Source organism: Oncorhynchus tshawytscha, linkage group LG01 (genome assembly GCF_018296145.1).
Source record: "Oncorhynchus tshawytscha isolate Ot180627B linkage group LG01, Otsh_v2.0, whole genome shotgun sequence".
NCBI lineage: Eukaryota > Metazoa > Chordata > Actinopteri > Salmoniformes > Salmonidae > Oncorhynchus > Oncorhynchus tshawytscha.
Genome location: NC_056429.1, coordinates 58180199 through 58197936, shown reverse-complemented (window position 1 = coordinate 58197936; position 17738 = coordinate 58180199). Strand labels below are relative to the sequence as shown.

Here is a 17738-nt window from a genome sequence, read left to right as displayed (position 1 = left end):
CAAGTAACAAATTAGACTAAATCTATTCGTTCTCGCGCATGAAAAAAACTGAATCATAAGTGGATGGGTATCTTGAAAGCTTGGATTAATATAATTTAAATTGTTTATTGAACTTTATTGGAGAGCGTCGAACCCCACAGAAGCAATAGCCATGTTAGAGGAAGATCCTGCAGCTACATCTGTGTGTGGTCTCATCAAGCAAATGATCCCCACACACCACCAGGTTGCCTAGCTGCAGAAAAGACCGTCTTCCAGATGAAAGACCTCATCTAAGGACATCACAATGATGAAGAAAAAAAGGTTCCCCTGCTAATAATTTGCCTCCTTTAGAAACGTCATTCTATTTCCAACACAATATAATGCACTTCTGACTAATTCTTCATCAATGCATCGAGTAGAATAGGAGTCAGAACATCGAAAACAATTGTGAGGAAACGTGCAACACATAAATAGCCTACTACCCTTAGCGTAACATTTGAAAACATCTACAACTATGCAGTCTTATATTCCAGTGGTTCCCAAACTGTGGAGCAACCCCAAAGGTAAGAAGATAAATTACATTGCACTGGCACACAAACCCAACCCACCTCATCCGAGGAGGATCAATCATATGTTGTTGGAGACCAGGAGAAGCCATAGATCATGAGAAACACACAATGTAAAAAGGGTATCATCTTTCATCATCACCAGTGCTGATACACGAAATCACCAAAAGTATGTGGACACATGCTCGTCGAACATCTCATTCTAAAATAATGGGCATTAATAAGGAGTTGGTCCCCTTTTGCCGATATAACAGCCTCCAATCGTCTGGCAAGGCGTTCCACTACATGTTGGAACATTGCTGCGGGGACTTGATTCCATTCAGCCACAAGAGCATTAGTGAGGTCGCCACTGATGTTGGGCTATTAGGCCTGGCTCGCAGTCAGCGTTCCAATTCATCCCAAAGGTGTCCGATGGGGTTGAGGTCAGGGCTCTGCGTAGGCCAGTTTAAGTTCTTCCACATCAATCTCGTCAAACCATTTCTATATGGACCCCACTATGCACAGGGGCATTGTCATGCTGAAACAGGAAATGGCCTTTTACAAACTGTTGCCACAAGGGATATCTTAACGATACAGCATACAATGGCATTCGAATCTGTGCTTCCAACTTTGTGGCAACAGTTTGTAAAAGGAACTGTTGCCACAAAGTTGGAAGCACAGAATCGAATGCCATTGTATGCTGTATCGTTAAGATTTCCCTTCACTGGAACTAAGGGGCCTAGACCGAACCATGAAAAACAGCCACAGACCATTATACCTCCTCCACCAAACTCTACAGTTGGCACTAAGCATTAGGAGTTCTCCTGGCATCCGCCTAACCCAGATTTGTCCGTTGTACTGCCAGATGGTGAAGCGTGATTCATCCCTCCAGAGAACGCGTTTCCACTGCTACAGAGCCCAACGGTGGCGAGCTTTACACCACTGCAGCCGAAGCTTGACATTGCGCATGGTGAACAGTTATTGTGCTAACGTTGCTTCCAGAGGCAGTATTGGAACTCGGTAGTGAGTGTTGCAACAATGGACAGACGATTCTTACACGCTTCAGCATTCTGCGGTCCCACTCTGTGAGCTTGTGTGGCCTAACATTTAGCGGCTGAGCCATTTCCACTTCACCTTAACAGCACTTAGTTGGCCGGGGCAGCTCTAGCAAGGCAGAAATTTGACTGACTTGTTGGAAGTTGGCATCTTATGACTGTGCCACATTGAAAGTCACTGACCTCTTCAGTACAGGCCATTCTACTGCCAGTGTTTGTCTATGGAGATTGCATGGGCCGTTTGCTCATTTTTATATACCCGTCAGCAACGTGTGTGGCTTGAATAGCCTAACGCACTTATTTGAAGGGGTGTCCACATACTTGTTGCCATGTAGTGTACGTTCAACCTATCAAATTAATTGTTGTGAGATTTGCCATCGACTTTCCCGTTTCATTAAAGGCAAAGCCATCCTAAACGGGAGTTATCATAACCTACATGGAAACTTTCAACACAAAGTCTAAAGAAGAGTGTTCATTCACCAGAATCGTTGCGTAGGTAGGAGGACATGGCTGGAATGAGGCAGGACTGGCTGAGCAGCTCCTGCAGTACTGTGGGCAGGGCGTTGCTGTTGTGGCCCCTGCTCTCCCCCGTAGGGGACTCTCCGTGGCTCACACAGCCAGCTGGGTTGATGTAGCTGGCCAGCACCTGACAGACAGAACAAGTGGCGCAAACATATACTTTTAGCAACACGTGTAGGCCTTAAGGCTGTTTTACAGTTGGTCTAACGATATGTCATGAACATTCTATTGGTCGGCCAACATCAAACTTGTGGTTATGGAAATATAAACAATAAGCCTCTGCATGATATCAGCAGCCCGGTGCTCCAAATAGCATACTTGCGCTATTTTAACACCAATAAACCCATCCTTTTAAAAATGTATTTAGTAAATGTCAGCCGAGCAAGAAAGGTACAAATAATGACCAGAGTATAGCTGACCACGTCTTAACTTTAACAATGAATAAAAAAGTAGCTATAGGAAAATAAACCCACATTATTAACAAGGTAATGATGGCGAACTTACAGAAAATAGCTTAAGGTTGTGAGTGTTTAGAAATAAAAGTAGGTAATTTTATCATCATCAGAGAATTGTATAATTTGTCCAAAATAGATTTGCTTTTGTTGCTGCAGCAGCCCAGTAACGACGATGCAACAGTCCCAGAGGCATTCACTTTTTTCCATGTCTGTGCGACACAAGGAAACGGACAGTCTGAGCGACGGTCTACAGACATTCCACCAGAGTATAAATTATGTTTTGACCAGCGACACATGTCGCACTCTAATTGTCTACAGACTTGTCGTTATACCGATTTTAAACCTTCTACCCTGAGGTAACTAGACAGGAAGTACTTCTGTAAAGTACGTAAGAGCATAGGGCTCCCGAGTGGTGCAGCGGTCTTAGGCACTGCATCTCAGTGCTTGAGACGTCACCACAGACACCCTGGTTCGATTCCAGGCTGTATCACAACCGGCCGTGATTGGGAGTAACATAGGGCGGCGTACTTTTGGCCCAGCGTCGGCCGGGATTGGCGGGTGTAGGCAGTCATTGTATATAAGAATTTGTTCTTAACTGACTTGTTAGCCAGTTAACACTTTTATACCATTGGGGAAAACCCCCAGGTGCATGTTTCGGTCCATGCCCTAGCACTCCACAGCAGATTCAAATAACCAACTCATCAAGCTTTGATTATTTGAATCAGCTGTATAGTGCTAGCAGTGGGTGGGGACGGGCAGAGTTTGGGAAACCCTGGTTTAGGGGATTCTTACCTGCAGAAGACATGTGACGTGCTCCTCTTCCAGCCTCTGCTTGGTGAGGGCCTGCTCCACGTCCCAGCCTGAGGCAGTGGAGCCTGTACCAAACCCAGTGCCCTTGGCCCAGTACAGCTGCTGCTCCTCACTGGTGCCCCCTCCATGACCACTGGACACCGTTGGCTGGGGACAGACAGAACCAGAGAAAAAGTCATCATCACAACACAGGAAATCAGCAGGGGGAAAGTTCAGCCTACTGGTCCACTGTGATGACAACATAGGCCTGGACTACAGATAATAGCATTCCATAAGCTCATGAAACCAGCAAAAAATGTTAGCATAGCGAGAGCTAAGAACGTTTAGCCTTCTCGAGACTGCACCCTTTCTGACAGAGCGGCTTTGGCGATCATCAGGCGTGACGCGGCGTGCTATAAAGGTCTATGGCAGGGGCTGTCTGACAAGCGGCTAATGATGCGCTCTCCCAGCGCATCTTTAACGTCGCAGGAACGCTCCCAACGTGCACACAAGCGTTACGGGAATGATACCGGCTAAATGGAGCTGTACATGCACCTCTGCCAATAGAGATCACTGTCAAGTCTTTCAGTCAACTGGGGCGCAGCCGGAGACCATACAGCATTTACAATGATTATTTTTTAACAGTAGGTGGGATGAGGCCGCTGGGATTTTTGAACAGTTGACTGTATTTTTGGCCATTGTGTGTGTTTTGTATATGGCCGAAGCAGGGCCCAGTCCTGACCCAGCAGTACAGGGGGGTGAGGTATGCTCACGTCATAAGAGGTTGGAGATTAATCACTGAGCCCTGGAACATCAAATCAGGGAAGAGGCTCACTTTCCCAGATAAAGAGGGATGGGTGTGTGTGTGTGTGTGGACTGACCACGGTCTCATCTCCGGCCACATAACTGCCCACCGCCTCGAGGACAGTCATTTCCACTGTGACAGGATTTTGGCCCTGCGCTCAATCTTTAAGCCCGGAGATCTGTCCTCAACTCTGACAACTCCATAAATCCACACTGGTGTGTGGACTGGAGCGCCTGCTGAGACAATCCACAGTGGGTTTGTAGTGCTGTAATAGCCTATCCTGCTATAGAACATGTCATCTACGGCGGTTTAGCTGAGTTTAGGCCTGTGATCTATGGCGCTTGGACCCTTGTTAGTGGGCATTGCTGGGTGTGTTGAGTTTCTCCTAGCCTCTGCCGAGTCCCCAACAACCGGATGTTCTGGTTTTCAGGCTAAATGGAAAGAGCCTGTGATGCAAACTTCCGCTATTTGAAATTAAACAAGGTGACACTCCATCTCAACTCCCACCTGGATTGGTTGAACAGTGCAGAAGAGACCCTCCCGACAGTTATTTTTCTTCTAATCAAGACCAGTATGAAAGGGGGGTCTAAGTTCAGGCGTTTCTTTTAAGCTTCTAGTGACCAAAATCAATACGGTGATCGATACAATTTGGTGGGTGAAATCTGGTCTTTGATCCGAGTCGTTGAGACTCAGAGGTCCTAGTAGAGTCCAGAGTCCTTTGAAAGGCTTTGAGCAGGAGGTAAGTCTTGACGCCCAGCAGAAACCTCAATAGAAGACAAATCACTCCATTTAATGGGCATGGCAGTCAGAGTCCATGATTCAATTCCTATTCATGATGTTCCCTTCTGCCTGGAGTTGGCAATAATACAAAGGACACGTCTGTTCAAAGCCAGACCTGCCTCTTAACATTCCCACTAAACAACTACCCAATTTATCAAATGCTCAGTGGCGATATGCATAAGAGCGCCGAGTAAAGCCCTGCCAGATAGAGTAATACATAACATGACTGATCCTCACAGCCCGTCTCTCACTGAGGGAAAGACAAAACAATGCATTTCTCCCTGGAGAGTGAGGACCTCTTTATTGTGTCAAGCCAAACGCATCGGAGTCTGAACACTAGACTAGACTGACGCACCACGTCAACCCAACCCAAAATAGGTTGGCTTCGATCCATCATGAACACACAAGAGAACGCAAATGGACAGAACACATTTCCGCTGAGATCTGTCCACATCCGGTGACATAAGAGTGTGAGTGAGCTGTGTTTTCAATCATGCTCTGTTGAGCACACACACACACACACACACACACACACACACACACCACCAGGAGAGCGAGAGAGGGTGTGTGTTCCGGACAAGTCCAGTGTCTGGGCCTCACCTCTGAGGAGTTGCCACTGGCATTGGGGACACGGGGCGCGTGGTGGCTGAGGGCTGACAAGCAGGCCAGGATGAGGTGGATGGCTCCTATCTCCAGGGCCATGCGACGCAGCAGCACGCCGTCGTCTGTGGTAAGAAGTGTGGTGCTGAACAGGGCCCGCAGCACATGAAAGGGCAGTGTGGGCAGCACATTGGCCGACGGAGACTGCAGGATGTGACCTAAGGGGAAGGTAGGGAGAGATACAGCCAATCAAGGAAGGGGAGAGAGACAGGGCGTTTCTCAATATGCATACTATCATGCTCCACACACATGCTCTGAGTGCATTCTCCAATGACGTTCTCTTGGGTACGTTCTTGTGAGGACTAGAGCGTTGAGAACGCATAAAACATTACATTTGAGAAGCACTCGCACTCCCCCTACTATATTACCTCACGCTGTACCTCCCCATTAACTGAACCTTCTTCCAGCCAAAACAACGGCAACAATAAACAAAACAAGATATACACAAAGCAAACGTTTCACAACTACCAGCTAGATATGCAAATAGTAATAATGTAGCTAACCAGATAGTTCAACAGGCAAAAATGACAAAAAGAATATCATGCAAGATAGATGTCAACTCTTCATTGGTAGCTCGCTAACAATTCTTTGTGGCTAGCTGGCTAGCTAACAGTAGTAGCTTGCCAGTTAGCCTTATTTACGAATTTTGGGCTTGCGCTCTACGGTAACGTAGGCAGGTAAACATGCCAAAATTAACACAGCATGTATTTATTAACATATCAAGAAAAATATTGTAGTTAGGCAATATATGAGATGTCAATAGGCAACATTTCATTCCTTAGTCAGAGTGTATTTTCTCTCGCTTCAGCTCAAATAACGGGTGCCATTGATTTCAAAGAAATGAACCATTTAGTAGACAATTACACAATGCATACTCATAACTAGTTAAAAATCACACGATGCACACCAATGTCATTGGAAACACTAATCTTACTCCATCTTTTTAACTAGAAAACACAGAAACGCAACATTCTCACATCTGTTGATGCTGGGGTGGTGCTGGAGATCTAAGGCTTTAGATTATGGGCTAAATACAAACATACTATCATTTTTATGTGGGCGCATCATATTTCTTTGCATACACATTCCCATGAAGTTGTATCGATGCGTGCTTCACAATATGTATAAATGGAGTATGCAGTCGAGAAGAAACCTCCGTCGTTCACATACTCTGATTTGGACTCACACTCCGACCCTCCCGTGCCCAGAGCAGAGTAGTACGCATTTTGAGAAACACCCAGTCAGTCAGAGAAGAGAATTGATAATATCACTGTATAAATGTGTGAGAGATGGTGTGAGAGATTACCACCAGAGAGGTGGAGGAATAATGGCCAGAAAGGATGGATACATCGATTTAGCACTTATGAGAATGAGGCCAGAGAAGATAACAGCCGACTAAATGGCAGGCTGACGGTGTGCTATGTGACCAGTGTCACTAAACAAGCTGGCAGCCTGCTGTCCATCAATCATTAAAGGGCTGTTATTTCAAGGACTAAAGAAAAAAAAACATTGGCAGGACAACATAGTTGATTTCAGGCCCTGAAGGAGAGAGAGGAACTAAATAGGCATCAATAATGAAGGCAGAGGTTGGCTGGGGAGGAGTTGTAATGTATGAGAGGGTAGGACTTGTCAATATTAAACAAGCCAGTGAGTCCTTTGGCTAAATTACCCACAGGGTCCGCAGACTGGTAGTCTCAAGGACTGCAGGGGAAGAGCCGCATCAGGGGGAACAAACGTGCCTCAATTGTAAATGGAGGGATTAAAATCTCTTTCCATCTCTTTCTCCCCGCTCTTGGGGCCGGCTGCTTTTAAAGGAGCCGATTTACATGCGTTGGCCACTTTATGACACTGATCGCTATGTATTCAGGGAATTATCGATCGGCTGGGTCCACAGCTTGGCAAGATCAACTGAGCATTGGGGGGGTTACCTGCTATAAGTAGGGCTGACAAGATCTGTCGCTAGGAAACCTGCAGCAGTCTCCTTTATTAGAAGCATAGGGACCTGGTCATCCTCAAATGGTGTCCCCAAATACAAACACACTTAGAAAATTATCCATCGAAAGGGCCAGGAGTTTTCCTGTCCACGTCTAAAACCGTGTGAGGCGTCGTGTCACTTACTGCCCTCGCCGTCATCGGTGACCCCCAGCACCAGGCGGAGCAGACACTGGGCGTGCTTCCTCTCCTTCAGCAGCTCCTCAGCGTAGCCCGGCAGGCGCAGGAACAAACCGAAGGCCGCCAGCGAGTGGGCGGGGATGGGCGACATGGTCTGCACTGACGACTTGTTGATGGGCGGCGGCTCGGCGGCCATGGTCTCTGGCGCCTCGTACACGAGCTCGCCGGACTGCTCGATGGTGACCCACTCAAACTGGTCGCTGTCCTTGGGCTTCTCCTGCGTGGTGGAGGGCACCACCGGTGGACTCACCTGCACAGGACGAGCCAGGGTTAGAATGCGGTTAGAGGACAATGCTGACAGATGTGCTGACTCGGATGGGATCTGAAGGTCATGTGCTGTGTTTGGGCACTGAAGGTAGTAAGGGGCATATGGAACTAGAGAGCTGATATTCAGATCCATAGAGCTGCTGTGGGGGACTTGGCATAGAGCCCTGCGAATAAGACATTTTTTAAAAATGGTGTCCACGAGTTCAACTGAATCTGGGGAAGTAGATCAAGGGTTTCATAGGCAAACACCAGACATATCCCTTTAAGATGAAGGCGAGTATCGGAGCTGCAGCACTGCAGAGAAATACAGTTATTTTATGCATAGTTGTGATCAATATAATCAACTCAAGCTCAGTTGCACTAAGAGTCAGAGTGGATGTCCAGGAACAGGCTGTGCTGTGATTAAACAGCTAAAACACCAGTGGGTCAAAGGGCATCGACCTGAGCTGTTTGGCTAACCTATTAGAAAACACTACACAGTCAGTCCTGGGTAAACAGAAAAGCATCACCTGCATCAATATCGATGCCTTAAGTTGACTTTGCTAATAGTCTTGCTCAGGGTGAGAGCAGAACTCTTCAATTATTCACAGCATTAAGAGGCCAGCAAACACTATCCAGTGAGAGAAAAGGGTTAAACTAAGGCAGAATGGATGCAATATCCTGTTGAGAAAGGGTTATGGTAAACCAACCAACGACCAGTCATGTATATGATTCATATCGATCACAATGCTAAGTACAAAACAAATAATCTCACTTGGTAGCCCTCGTGGGGCGTCTGCTTCAAACCACCAGTAGCTCTGGGAGACTGCCTGAATAATTCAATTTGCTGCAACAATTTGGAAGGGGGGAGAAAATAACAAAAAGAAAACAGATTTAGTACCTGGCAGCTCTCAGAATGCATTCCAGCTACTCACCTTGTCACTGTGCGCTCTCAATTACTGTTTAAGTATCCATTTACTTTCATTTAGGAGGCATGATGTAGCACCCGGGGGAGCGCAGAGGAGACAAAAACGAATTTAGACTGAATGGCAAACCCAGTGACTTGCCATGCCTCTCAATAAGCTGGGCCAACAGTAAAGACACGTCATTACTTTGGCAACCGCAGATCCGCATGGGAATGCTCTATATACGAAAGGTAACTTTAATTTCTGAAAGGGAAATTCCATAATTTTTCATCATCTCCAACACCACCCCAACATATGTGAAAATGTTGCGTTTCCATGTTGTTTGGTAAAAAGATAGAGGAAGATAAGTGTTTCCAATGACAACCAATTTGTAGACAATGCATACTCATAATTGGTTTTTAAAAAATGAGCAACAAAAAAATCATGATGCACACCAATGTCATCATTGGAAACACTAATCTTACTCCATCTTTGTTACTACAAAACATAGAAATGCGCAATTTTCACATCTGTTGATGTTGGGGTGGTGCTGGAAATTATGAATAGGAAATTGAACAATTTTGAAATGTCCCTTTAAATTTAAGGCTCTAGATTATGGGCTATATATAAAAGCACACTATCTAGAAACATGAGCTAAACATTGTAGGACAACAATGAAATAAGTCCAATGAAGCACGCTGTGAAAGGGTTATTTGACTGGTGGTGTTTGTGATATACGTATTAGAAGGGTATCTGTGGCGGTCTAACCTGTTGGATGACGTCTGGGTAGAGCATGGGTAGCCTCTCTGCAATCAGGGCCAGACCACCCATGCCTGCAAACACCTGCAGGGGAGACTGGATGGGGTTGGTCTCCAGCAGGGACTCATCGATGGCTGCATCAAGACAGTCGTCCCCAGGGGTCATGGGTTCGTCCTCCGGACAGCTACTCAGCATGTCACAGTGTTCCACTGGAGGAGGGAGAAGCAGAGGAGGGTTAGAGAATAGACCAATTATTAGGGTTTCCACTGGGACACTAGCTATGTTCTGTGACGTACGTTCTTCTGTGTGCTGCCCTCAACCAATAATGACAAGCAAAAGAAGGGGACGCCCTGCGGGAGGGAAATTGTTCACGTCGCAGGCACTTAATGAGAACTCATCCCTCATTCGAGGATCAAGAGAGAGTGGGAGAAACCAACAGAGCCATCACACTATTTATTAGTCAAGTTCAAGCAACCAAGGAGAGAGAGGGAGGAGAAGGGGGAAGAAACAGACAGCAGTTTCTCAGACATAAGGGAGCGGAGTGTCATTTCAATTTTTATATATGTGAATGCATAAACCCACGAATGGTTGTAGTTGGGAAATGGACGTGCTCTCCTGATGAAGTGGATTAAAACAGAATCAAGGACACCGGCTACTTGTCACTGTTTGCGCGTCAGGAGGTGGCTCTGTAGACGGTAAAAAAAAAAAAAAAACTGGTACGGCGGGTGAAGGGTAAAAATAGCCCCCCATTATGGTTTTCATTCCACGGTGCGGCTGGCCTGTTTTATGATGATATAAAAGCCCCAGTCGATTGATAGGTCATCTACCAAAAAAAGAAAAAAAAAAGAAAAGCTGCACATCATCTCTCCTGGAGAAGAAAATAAAATAAATGATGAATTGCTCCAGTCTCTAAAAGGATTTTTCCCCGTCCCCCTCATGGTGAATTATAAAGTCACCAAGGTTGTGACTGATACGATTTGTAACAGGGCCCGTGCTCTCTAGACTTCCAAAACAGGATTAGAAATGATGGAGAGGGAAGGAACCGCTCGTCTTTCAGCGGGCCGCAAGGAGAGACCGGGCTACCCAGAGAATATCTAAACAGCATCAACCCAGTGAGTTGTTACATTTCAAATGTGACCGTGAAGGCACGGGGAAAAAAGGTGATCGTTAGACTTCAGAGGAGCATATGAGATCAGATCAGCGAGAAAGAGGACAAATTGTGAACGACAAGGATTTTCACAATTCTGCTCAACAACAAACATATTTCAGAGAATGTTCCAGTACCTTTACTATGCAAGGCGCATCCTATTAGACTGAGATTTCCACATGATAAATCAGAAGGATGTCTAGAGACCTACAAATGGTTGGAGGGACAAAACCTATTTAAGGTCTGGCCTATTTGGGGAAGTTGAAGACTATTAAGGGGGCTGGGGCTAGATCTCACCATGTACCCATCTTCAGTTCAGTGGGTGGCCGTTAGTGGGGCTGAAAGCCTCCGCGCTGGGTTTACAAGATTTCTCCATGTCTCCCCCTCCCTCTCACAGGACTGTTAGTGGGGGTCACCTCTTCCCTCCACTTATTAGCCTCAATGGATCTCGAGACAGAAGATTCCGGGAAAGATTTGTTTTGGGAAGAGATGGTATTGGAAGCTATCTGAGGAAATTTAAGGTGAGGTACGCAGTAAGTGTCGGCAGGCAGGCATTTTACTGTACATACAGTGCCTTTAGAAAGCATTCAGATCCCTTGACTTCTTCCACATTTTGTTAGGTTACAGTCTTATTATAAAATTGATTGAGGGGGGGGGGGACAATCTACCAAAATACCCCATAATGAAAAAGCAAAAACGTTTAAAAATGTTTGCTAATTTATTAAAAATAAAAAAAATACATATCATATTTACATTAAGTATCCAGACCCTTTACTCAGTACTTTGTTGAACCACCTTTGGCAGCGATTACAGCTTTGTCTTCTTTGATATGACACTACAAACTTGGCACCCCTGTATTTGGGGAGTTTCTCCCATTCTTCTCTGCAGATCCTCTCAAGCTCTTGTCAGGTGGGATGGGGAGCGTCGGTGCACAGCAACTTTCAGGTCTCTCCAGAGATGTCGATAGGGTTCAAGTCTGGGCCACTCAAGGACATTCAGAGACTTGTCCCAATCCATTCCTGTGTTGTCCTGGCTGTGTGCTTAGGGTCGTTGTCCTGTTGGAAGGTGAACCTTCACCCCAGTCTGAGGCCCTGAGCACTCTGGGGCAGGTTTGTCGTCAAGCATCGCTCTGTACTGTCCTCCGTTCATCTTTGCCTCGATCCTGACTAGTCTCACAGTCCCTGAAAAACATCCCCACAGCAGGATGCTGCCACCCCTAAGTTTAACTGTAGGGATGATGCCAGGTTTCCTCCAGACGTGACGCTTTGCATTTAGGCCAAAGAGTTCAATCTTGGTTTCAGACCAGAGAATCTTGTTTCTCATGGTCAAATAGTCTTTAGGTGCTTTTTGGCAAACTCCAAGCGGGCTCTCATGTGCCTTTTACTGGCTTCTGTCTGGCCACTTTACCATAAAGGCCTGATTGGTAGAGTGCTGCAGAGATGGTTGTCCTTCTGGAAGGTTTTCCCATCACCACAGAGAAACTCTAGAGCCGAGTCAGAATGACCATCGGGTCTCTTAATCACCTCCCTGACCAAAACCCTCCTCCCCCGACTGCTCAGTTGGGCCGGGCGGCCAGCTCTAGGAAGATTCTTGGTGATTCCAAACTTCTTCCATTTAAAAATGGAGGCCAATGTGTTCTTGGGGACCTTCAATGCTGCTGAAATTTTTTGGTACCCTTGCCCAGATCTGTGCCTTGACACAATCCTGTCTCAGAGCTCTACGGACAATTCCTTTCACCTCATGACTTGGTTTTTGCTCTGACATGCATTGTCAACTGTGGAACCTTATATAGACAGGTGTGTGCCTTTCCGAATCATGTCCCATCAATTGAATTTACCACGGGTGGACTCCAATCAAGTTGTAGCGTCATCTCAAGGATGATCAATGGAAACAGGATGCATCTGAACTCAATTTTGAGTCAAAGGATCTGAATGCTTACGTAAATAAGGTATGTTTATTTTTAATACATTTGCAAACATTTCTAAAAAACGTTTTGCTTTGTCATTATGGGGTATTGTGTGTAGATTGCTGAGGATTTTGGCAAATATTTTGAAAAAGGCTGTAACAAAACAAAAGTCAAGGGGTCTGAATACTTTCAGAAGGCATTGTAGCATGGTATATGGTTCAATGCACAGAGAAATGGGCTGAGGGATTGCAAACACAACAGACGCCACAAATGTGCACCAATACACAGGCTGAAAATGTGTATGCACTGCATTCCTTTTACATAAAGTGTTCCTTTACCCTAGACCAGAGAATATGCTGAATATACACCCTTCGGCAGGCTTCAGATCGTTTATAATCTATACGCCTCAACTAATTATCTGAACTCCAGAGTGCACAGAGGTTAAACGAAAGCGGTTCAATGAAGACAATGATAGACCTAATAAGGTGGGTTAGTGTCTGGCTGAAGACAGTCTTGGTGAAATGGGTTTGGAGCTGGGCAGACTCATTAGCAGATAACACGCAGGTCACCGGCCTCCCATCTTGGGTAACCACTAACAGACCACTGTTCTAGTAGTGGGTTGGCTGAACTGATTGACAGTTGCCTTTAAAAATATCTCACCCAACAGGGGGACGGACAAGTCATCCAGTGGGACTGAGGTGAGGAAGAAGATGGTGCACTGCAGGTAGGAGTTGACGCTCTCCACTGCATGCAGAGTAGGTGGTGGCGGCTAGCATTAGCAATTAGCCCCAGGGTGCCAGGGGCGGCATATAGGCTGTGAACTGCCAAAAAAATCTAATATCCACACTGACGGAAAGAGAGACAGGCTCTGGGCTTTGTAGCAGCGCTACCAAGCATGGGCTCTCTTCACAACAGAACAACCAGCCTGCAGCGAGAGAGAAAAAGGCACTACGGTAGGTTTCGGTGTAAAGCAAACAGTATCTTGCCACAGAGTTAGAGGAAACAACATTGAATTTAGCCCTGAATTGAGTGACTGGTATGGAATCACAGGGACAAATGAATTTTACAAAAAAAAAAATCTGATGTGTTTTGACTACACACACACACACACACACACACACACACACACACACACACACACACACACACACACACACACACACACACACACACACACACACACACACACACACACACACACACACACACACACACACACACACACACACATTTGTAAGAGCAAACACCTAGATTTGGATTATTTTGTCAGCCATTAGTTCCGTTTTAATGCATTTAGTACAACATATGGTTGAGACTGCACCTAAAGACGGTGTTTGCATAGCCGTAGGCTACCAGTAAAAAAAATATATTTTTTTAAAATCACTGGATTATTGAACCAGGCAACCAAACAATTTGACTACATTTGCACATTACTAGCGCTGACATCAAACTAAAACATCAACTGCTCTGGCTGGCTGTCATATCGTAATGCCCAAAATGTATCCTCCCCATGCTATCATGTGTGACCTGGTACTGACCGTCAAAGCTAGGAGAGGGGAGGCTAAATCTAGTAGCATCACCCCTAAAATCCTGCTCCAACCCAATCTTTAAAAAGGGTGACTAATAACATTTACCAGGTGAAACCATTACATGGATCTCATATAGATGTTATAGTGACATTTACAGAGGACATGAATCTTATATAGATGTTATAGTGACATTTACAGAGGACATGAATCTTATATAGATGTTATAGTGACATTTACAGAGGACATGAATCTTATATAGATGTTATAGTGACATTTACAGAGGACATGAATCTTATATAGATGTTATAGTGACATTTACAGAGGACATGAATCTTATATAGATGTTATAGTGACATTTACAGAGGACATGAATCTTATATAGATGTTATAGTGACATTTACAGAGGACATGAATCTTATATAGATGTTATAGTGACATTTACAGAGGACATGAATCTTGTATAAAAAGGTTTCCCTCAATGTTAATGGCTAAAACAGCTTTGGGAACAAGCAGGGCTTGAAAAGTAGAGGGTGGAATCTGATTGGGTGGTCAGGTTGCACTGGGAGCTTTCAAGCATCAGAGCTTTTCTTTCGAAGCAGGAATACCAGGTAACAGGGGATACAAGGGGGACCAAAAAAACATTCAAAGGGGATTTGATGGAAAAAGACTGGCCTGTATTTACTGAAGTTGATGCACCCATGCCATTTTCAAGCCTCCATTCCCTCATCCAAACTCATTTTTGACATACAGCAAATATTTCCAGCTTTCTCTTACAGTGAAGTCATTGAGGCCAATTGATGATCGTAAAATAATAGCTTTCCATCTTAAGTAAACCCTGGCCCAAGAGGCAGAGAAGGCGTACAAGCAGGGGTGCCAAACAAACGCAATATACCTTCAAATGCAATAAATGGACCTACATTCATAGTTTGACTGTCCAGCTCCCTAATAATCACCACAATGAACGCTAAACAGCCAGGTAGCATAGAAAATGATAGATTTTTTTTTGACGGCAAATGTTGACTGCAAGAAAATACACTGCTCAAAAAAATAAAGGGAACACTTAAACAACACAATGTAACTCCAAGTCAGGTGGTGACCACAGACCACTTCTCAGTTCCTATGCTTCCTGGCTGATGTTTTGGTCACTTTTTAATGCTGGCGGTGCTTTCACTCTAGTGGTAGCATGAGACGGAGTCTACAACCCACACAAGTGGCTCAGGTAGTGCAGCTCATCCAGGATGGCACATCAATGCAAGCTGTGGCAAGAAGGTTTGCTGTGTCTGTCAGCGTAGTGTCCAGAGCATGGACGCGCTACCAGGAGACAGGCCAGTACATCAGGAGACGTGGAGGAGGCCGTAGGAGGGCAACAACCCAGCAGCAGGACCGCTATCTCCGCCTTTGTGCAAGGAGGAGCAGGAGGAGCACTGCCAGAGCCCTGCAAAATGACCTCCAGCAGGCCACAAATGTGCATGTGTCTGCTCAAACGGTCAGAAACAGACTCCATGAGGGTGGTATGAGGGCTCGACGTACACAGGTGGGGGTTGTGCTTACAGCCCAACACCGTGCAGGAACTTTGGCATTTGCCAGAGAACACCAAGATGGGCAAATTCGCCACTGGCGCTCTGTGCTCTTCACAGATGAAAGCAGGTTCACACTGAGCACATGTGACAGTCTGGAGACGCCGTGGAGAACGTTCTGCTGCCTGCAACATCCTCCAGCATGACCGGTTTGGCGGTGGGTCAGTCATGGTGTGGGGTGGCATTTCTTTGGGGGGCCGCACAGCCCTCCATGTGCTCGCCAGAGGTAGCCTGACTGCCATTAGGTACCGAGATGAGAACCTTAGACCCCTTGTGAGACCATATGCTGGTGGACCTGGGTTCCTCCTAATGCAAGACAATGCTAGACCTCATGTGGCTGGAGTGTGTCAGCAGTTCCTGCAAGAGGAAGGCATTGATGCTATGGACTGGCCCGCCCGTTCCCCAGACCTGAATCCAATTGAGCACATCTGGGACATCATGTCTCGCTCCATCCACCAACGCCACGTTGCACCACAGACTGTCCAGGAGTTGGCGGATGCTTTAGTCCAGGTCTGGGAGGATATCCCTCAGGAAACCATCCGCCACCTCATCAGGAGCATGCCCAGGCGTTGTAGGGAGGTCATACAGGCACGTGGAGGCCACACACACTACTGAGCCTCATTTTGACTTGTTTTAAGGACATTACATCAAAGTTGGATCAGCCTGTAGTGTGGTTTTCCATTTTAATTTTGAGTGACTCCAAATCCAGACCTCCATGGGTTGATAAATTTGATTTCCATTGATCCTTTTTGTGTGATTTTGTTGTCAGCACATTCAACTATGTAAAGTAAAAAGTATTTAATAAGAATATTTAATTCATTCAGATCTAGGATGTGTTATTTTAGTGTTACCTTTATTTTTTTGAGCAGTGTATATACAATTTGAAGCGTGGCCCTCCAGACCTCGAAGAATGCGGCCCCCGGTGCAAAATGAGTTGGACACCACTAGTGTACAGCGTCATTGTAGAACTGGATATACATTTGCTTCCTGAGCCCTATTACGCAACACAGTGAAGAAGAGCGGAGTGAGTATGAGTCTCCCACTGGCCCACCCGTTCCAGAGACTGGTAATGGCACCATACGACATCTCAGGAGACAGAGGCCCAATGCTCAGACAGAGAAATGGATGGCAGTGAAAGGGGAGAGCCATTAATCGCGCTGTGGAATGGGCTGTCAGGGGACGCGTGGAGAGAGACGTTCGGGGCTCACTTTACACACTAACTGCAGAGCAAGAAGAAAAATGACAGAAGCAGAGGGAGGTAGGAGGAGTGTGAGATTGTGTGTGTGTGTGTGTGTGTGTTTATATGTCTGAATGCAAGCATGTGCTTGTATGTATGTGAATGCTCTAAAATACCTTTCTCTGTGCGGAGCCGTTTGAACGAGTCCGTCTTGGAGAGGCCCGGGTCGGCGATGACCTTGGAGCCCAGCTTGACGGTCAAGTCGATGGACCGGTAGCCCTGGGGCAGCTTACGGTCATAAAGCAGGGTCAACAGCTGAGCCAGTGTCATCTCTGCCGGCAGGGGCTGACCTGAGGGGTGGAGGAGACAGTGTTCACAGTGAGGAACCAAAGCCTTGTGGTCACACTACCAGGCCCAGAGGGACAGGAAATACATGACAGCTATGTATCATGAAGGCTAGTGACCTAGATAACAATGACAACATGTGAAGACATCATGGATGGAGTGCTGGTTTTGCTCAAAGTACATTCGTGTCCTTGCAAACCCAGGTCTGATCATGTTTCTGCTCCTCTTCCCAGAGTTTGGGAATACTTGGATCTGGTTGACTGTGATTTTCAATATTGACACAATGTCTAAAAGTAACAACATCGAAAGTATCAAAAGTTAAATGAACATTTACCTGGACACCTCAGGGTCCCAGCAACACACACTGGCTCAATGAATTGACTGAGAC

At 45.9% G+C, this 17738-nt stretch overlaps 1 protein-coding gene across 22 annotated transcripts in view; it reads right to left on the bottom strand.

Annotated features, from left to right (window-relative positions):
* The window catches only part of LOC112254114 (baculoviral IAP repeat-containing protein 6), a 136564-nt gene that overhangs the window by 54680 nt on the left and 64146 nt on the right, over positions 1 to 17738 (bottom strand). For 19 of the 22 annotated variants that reach the window (XM_024426356.2, XM_024426412.2, XM_024426404.2 and 16 more), the window contains 7 exons: positions 17182 to 17355; positions 9679 to 9878; positions 8781 to 8852; positions 7706 to 8009; positions 5528 to 5745; positions 3346 to 3510; positions 2060 to 2225 (listed from right to left, as the gene is read on the bottom strand). In XM_024426356.2, the coding sequence (XP_024282124.1) occupies positions 2060 to 2225; positions 3346 to 3510; positions 5528 to 5745; positions 7706 to 8009; positions 8781 to 8852; positions 9679 to 9878; positions 17182 to 17355 (1299 nt within the window). The remainder of the gene's footprint in view (positions 1 to 2059; positions 2226 to 3345; positions 3511 to 5527; positions 5746 to 7705; positions 8010 to 8780; positions 8853 to 9678; positions 9879 to 17181; positions 17356 to 17738) is intronic. The other 3 variants (XM_024426459.2, XM_024426485.2, XM_024426523.2) reach the window with 1 other exon arrangement.